This window comes from Nicotiana tabacum, chromosome 19 (assembly GCF_000715075.1).
Source record: "Nicotiana tabacum cultivar K326 chromosome 19, ASM71507v2, whole genome shotgun sequence".
In the NCBI taxonomy this organism is placed as follows: Eukaryota; Viridiplantae; Streptophyta; class Magnoliopsida; order Solanales; family Solanaceae; genus Nicotiana; species Nicotiana tabacum.
In genome coordinates this window covers 49,428,706-49,434,172 of record NC_134098.1, presented here as the reverse complement: position 1 = coordinate 49,434,172, position 5,467 = coordinate 49,428,706, and the positions used below count along the sequence as shown (strand labels likewise).

Here is a 5,467-nt window from a genome sequence, read left to right as displayed (position 1 = left end):
GTGGTTAGTTAATTTCTAAAGTGGCTATTTTAGCTATTCATTTAGTTAGGCAACTTTGTATATATACTCAATACATATATCAATAAAGTAGTTAGTTCATTCCATATATTTTCTCTCTTTTTAACATGTACTCCCTCTATCTCTCTGACCTCCATTGTTGTTTGACTCAAGCTTGAGTGAGGTTAGGTCGTATGTAATCAACAGTCTCGTTAATAGTTCATTCCATTACATCATCTCCCAATCATCTACTTCTCTCTTTTGTTTGTTATCTTTTTTATTTTGCCCTAATCTGATCGATTACTACGGCCATTCTCGTTTTTGCCCTAATTCGAGCGTCTAAATAGGGGCTTCTTCTTCTAATAACCTAATACTAGCATAACTAGTTTCAATTACTCATGGTTGTGGACGATTTGAGCGAGGTAGCTAGTACATCAGTGAATGTCGGAGTTCAAAAAAATTTCAAAATCGATCCAAGCGATCCTTTGTATTTGCACCCGTTGGATAATCCCAGTGTTATGCTTGTGTTTGTTCCTTTCAACGGAGTTGGATATCGATCATGGAGGCGCAATGTATTGCTAGGATTGTCGGTTGAAAATAAACTAGAGTTTATAAATGGTGAATGCAAGCGTCCAGACTCTCACTCACCCACATTCCGTCAGTGGGAGCGATGTGATGATATGGTGACTTCTTGGATCCTCAATTCTCTTTTGAATGACATTGCGGATAGTGTTGAATATGCGAATAATGCTGTGGAGTTATGGATTGAGCTAGAAGATCGATATGAGCAAACAAATGGAGCTAGACAGTATCAAATCCAAAAGAAAATAAGTGATACATCTCAGGGAACCCTTGATATCACCAGCTACTACACTAAACTGAAAAAGCTTTGGGAAGAATTAAGCATTTTGAGTAAAAGGTCCAAGTGCAACTATAATTATACTTGTGGTGCCAAGGAAAACTTCTACAAAGCTGAACAGGATAGGCGGTTAATACAATTCCTCATGGGTTTGAACGAAACATACACTGTAATTCGAGGAAGCATCCTCATGATGAATCTATTACCAACACTGGCTCAAGCATTTTTCTTGCAGATACAAGATGAGAAACAGAGGGAAATCAAACCAAACACTTAATTGTTTATCGAGTCCACTTTATTGAATGCCACCAGTTCTAGATCCAACACCCCAATTACTCACCTAACAATGGCAACCCCAGTGGATGTGGAAGGGGAAGGCCCATGTGTGACTACTGCAAGAAGCCAGAGCACACTACGGACAGGTGCTACAAATTACATGGTTACCCTGACAATTGTGGATATCCATGCAATCAAAATCCCAATCAAGGCTTCAATCAAAATCAAGGTTTCAACTGAAATCAAAGTTTCAATAAAGGAAAAGGGTGGTGGCTAATGTTCAACCTGACACATCGTGCAACAAGATAGAGGAAACAAATGACTTGAATGAAGATCAAAACATCAGTTTGTCAAAGGAACAATATGGAAAGATCATGAATCTGCTGCAACACTTTCAAGCTGAGAATGGAAGAGATAATGCAAATGCTGTCAATCATATCAATGGAGCTGTGAACTTTGCATGTATAGTAGTCTGCACTTCCTCTATAGATTTTGGTAAATTGTCCTATAAATGTTTCAAAAACAAGACTGATTCCTGGATACTAGACTCAGGGGCTTCAAATCACATGACCTTTTAACAAATCCCTACTTACTAACACTGTGACATTACCTTATCCACTCCTAGTTTTCCTCCCAAATGGCTATAAAGTAAAAGTAATAGAAATTAGTAGTGCAACACTTGTGCCCGACATCACCTTACATAAAGTAATGTTTATACCCTCTTCAAATACAATCTAATTTCCATTCACTGTCTAGCTAGCTCCAACCCCAAGAACATAGTAGCTTTCACTGATAATCTTTGTATTATGAGGGCCCCTTCAATGAAGAGGCCTCTGAAAATCGGTAAGGCTTGTGATGGTGTGTACTTTCTTTGCCCAAAGTGTATGAGGAACAACTACTTAGGTTCTACAATCAACAATTTAGTTTCTTGTCTTGATAATGGGACTCACTGCACACACAACTCACCCTGTCATAGTCACTCATATGTATATAGCTCAATCTCTACAAATAAGTGTGTATCTCTCCCCTTTGTAAAAAGTTCAAGTTCAAGTATTGAAAATCAGAGTCCTAATCTGAATTCTTGTGTATCTACTAGTTATGGTGTGAATATTTTGTGGCATAATAGGCTATGGCATGTACCATTTGTCATAAGGAGATGGATCTCCTCTATCCATATCCATTTTCCATCCAAACAACCTTTCTTTTGTTCCATTTGTCCAATGGCCAGACAAGGGAGACTACCATTTCCCCATAAAACAAATTTCACCACTGAGATTTTTCAATTACTCCACATAAACATATGAGGACCTTATCATGTGGTAACACATGATAATTACAAATATTTTCTTACAATGGTAGATGAATACAGTGGACCAATCTTCTAACCTGTAAAAGTAATGCCCTACAAGTTATAAAAACCTTTATTTTCATAGTTGAAACACAATTCAACACCAAAATCAAAGCAATTAGATATGACAATGGTTCAGAATTTACCACTACAGAAGCTAACCTGTTTTTCATGTCCAAAGATATTATTCGCTGAAGGACCTACCTTTACACACCACAATAAAATGGCATAGTAGAGAGAAAGCATAAATATCTCCTGAAAACTGCCAGGTCACTCTTGTTTCAATCTAAATTTCTTGTAAAGTACTGGGTTGAGTGTATTCTACGTGCAACCTACATCATAAACATATTACCTTCTTTCCATATCCACCCTAAGTCCCTATTTGAATTACTTTACAAAAGAAAACCAAGATACTCCCACATGAGAAACATTGGATGCGTGTGTTACCCTTCTGTACCAAAGGTGCATAGGGACAAATTTGAACCTAGATTATTACCACACATATTCATTGGTTATCCCTATGGTGTCAAGGGGTGCAAGGTCTTAAGTCTTGCCACTAAAAAGATACAAGTCTCCAGGGATGTTGTCTTCATTGAGAGTGTGTTTCCCTTTACTCTATCATCTGAAAACACGTCCTTTCCTTCTGTCTTTAGTCCTTACCCTTTCATTGATCATACTCCTAAGGATACTAAACATCTTTGTGATAGTGATGATGGCACAAGTGTTATACACAATCAACCTTTTGAGTATGATACTCCTTTACGAACTGTGAGATTGTCATGCCCCAACCTCGGGGAGCGCGACCGACGCTCAACCGAGTGAACCCGATCGAGCAAGCTTGTTAGATACTTTCTACCCAACTCACCCATGATCATGAAGAGGCATGATTTCATTAACTAGACAGTAGGAAGTTCATACATACAATATTAAATCGTTTCTTTAGTTACTTTACTATTAAGTCTCAAAATATACAATCATAACTTGTTTGACTTTTCTAGCACCCATGTACAAACCCACATAGTATCTACGGAGCCTCTAAAATATACAAAAGAGTCTATGATAGTGCCGGCGATAAGGCTCCCGGCTATACCTTGAGACGTGATAGTAATATGAACAAAGATACAATACGTGACCCGAGATGAAGTGAGGCTCACCAAGTCTGATGGGAAGAGGATGTGCCACTATCGCTGATCAACACTGCATGTTATGTAACCACCTGCATCCATTTAAAGATGCAGCGCCCCCAGCAAAAGGGACGTTAGTACCGTCGAATAACACTAGTATGTATAGCTAAGCACCATCTCAATAGAATGAATAATAATACAAGGGGGAATAGTCAAGAATTCAATAAGAGCTTCAAATAATACTAAAACATCAAGTTAAGGATCACATAAGTTTTCAAGTCAATATTCATGTTATTAGGTTGGGTGATCTTTAGTGCCGATATACCATAATTCACAATACCATCGTATTCTTACACGGAGTCCGATCACGACCCGACCGGCTAGGTCGTCTCATTTGAGACATCAACCATAACTACAAATTTAATTATTATTTTCAGCACAGTCACCACCATGTGTACGACATAGCGTCCGATCACGGCCCGATCGGCTAGGCCGTCTCACCCAATACGTTACCTTTTTCAGTCAATCATCTTACATCATACTTCTTTTATATTCTTACGATTCATTAGCACTAGTGATCACGATTACAAATTCATTCTTGGCACTTGGCCGTATTTCATAATTTCAGTTCTCTTTTCCACATTCAAATATCATTATCATTATCATTATCAACAACAACGGGGCTTCCCATTCAAGACATTAAATTCACATATGCGCAATTTGGAAAATCTTAGGCACATAGAGGCTTGTCATACAATTTGGCATAACAATCTTTATTTCGATCTTGACATAAAGTCTTAACATTTCTAACACATATTCCACATATTGAACGCATCCTCAAACGACAAGATGACATGATGAAGCAATTAGAATAAATATTGAACATACATCCTTCAACACAACCATATTAGGAATAGCCAATTCAATAATGATCAAGGACTTACTCCAATTACATGAACACCATGGGATTCGATTCTAAGAAGAAGGGGTTTAGCCAACATACCTCAATTGAGCTTCCTTTAAGATCTAAAACGTTCCGGAATTCTTAGCACTTCGATCTATTTTAGAAATATAACAAGTTGGACCAAAAATAGGAAGATGGTCATGATTCTAGCTCATTTGAGCATATTAACAAGCACTAGGTGTGCATTAATATTTTTAAGGACCTTTTACGAAAGATTCCATCATTCCTTAACCCATTCTCTACTATTGTTAGCCCACAACCTTTCTACATTATTTGATAACACATGCATGCAAGATAACAACTCCCACACCCAAAAACTGTCTTGCTAATTACTCCTATTTTAGTAGATTTTTGAAATTAAGAGTTAGGGCATAGATTCTTACCTTTAAGATGAGGACTTTCTTGATAATCTTCAAGTATTGAGCAAGAATTGGTAGATAATAGGTTGAAGGTTGCTCCCCTACTCTAAGAACTCTCTCTCACTCTAAAAATATCGGAATTGTGCTCAAAATAGGCTATGGTATGCATTTTAACGGAATAGGGTCGGGTTTAAAAACCCCAAAGATAAAGCTCCGGAACAGGTTCTACGGTCGCATATGCGACCGCATAATGATTATGCGGTCTGTGAAATGACCGCGAAAGGTGGCTCTGGGAATTGGGCTGGCCTGCTTCACTCTGCGACTATTATGTGGCCCGCAGACTTGTTCCGCGGTCGCATAACGCGCCGCAGAACCTCCTTCCACAAAAGTCTAAGGATGACTATGCGATCAAAGTGCGACTCGCGAAATGGTTATGCAGTCGCATAATTGGCCGCAAAATTGACATAAAAATGCCCCAGAAAACTGCCTCACTCTGCGACCAATCTACGGTCCGCAGAGTGGTTCTGCGGCCGCATAACG

The 5,467-nt window shown here is 38.5% G+C and overlaps 1 protein-coding gene across 1 annotated transcript; it reads left to right on the top strand.

Annotated features, from left to right (window-relative positions):
- The first annotated feature begins 395 nt into the window (after positions 1–395).
- On the top strand, positions 396–1,133 carry LOC142173471 (uncharacterized). Its single transcript, XM_075239068.1, has one exon. The coding sequence runs from the start codon at positions 396–398 to the stop codon at positions 1,131–1,133; it is 738 nt and encodes a 245-aa protein (XP_075095169.1).
- Positions 1,134–5,467: the final 4,334 nt, after the last annotated feature.

Excerpts from the sequence above, each read along its gene's own strand:
- LOC142173471 (XM_075239068.1), top strand. The coding sequence starts at position 396 with ATGGTTGTGGACGATTTGAGCGAGGTAGCTAGTACATCAGTGAATGTC.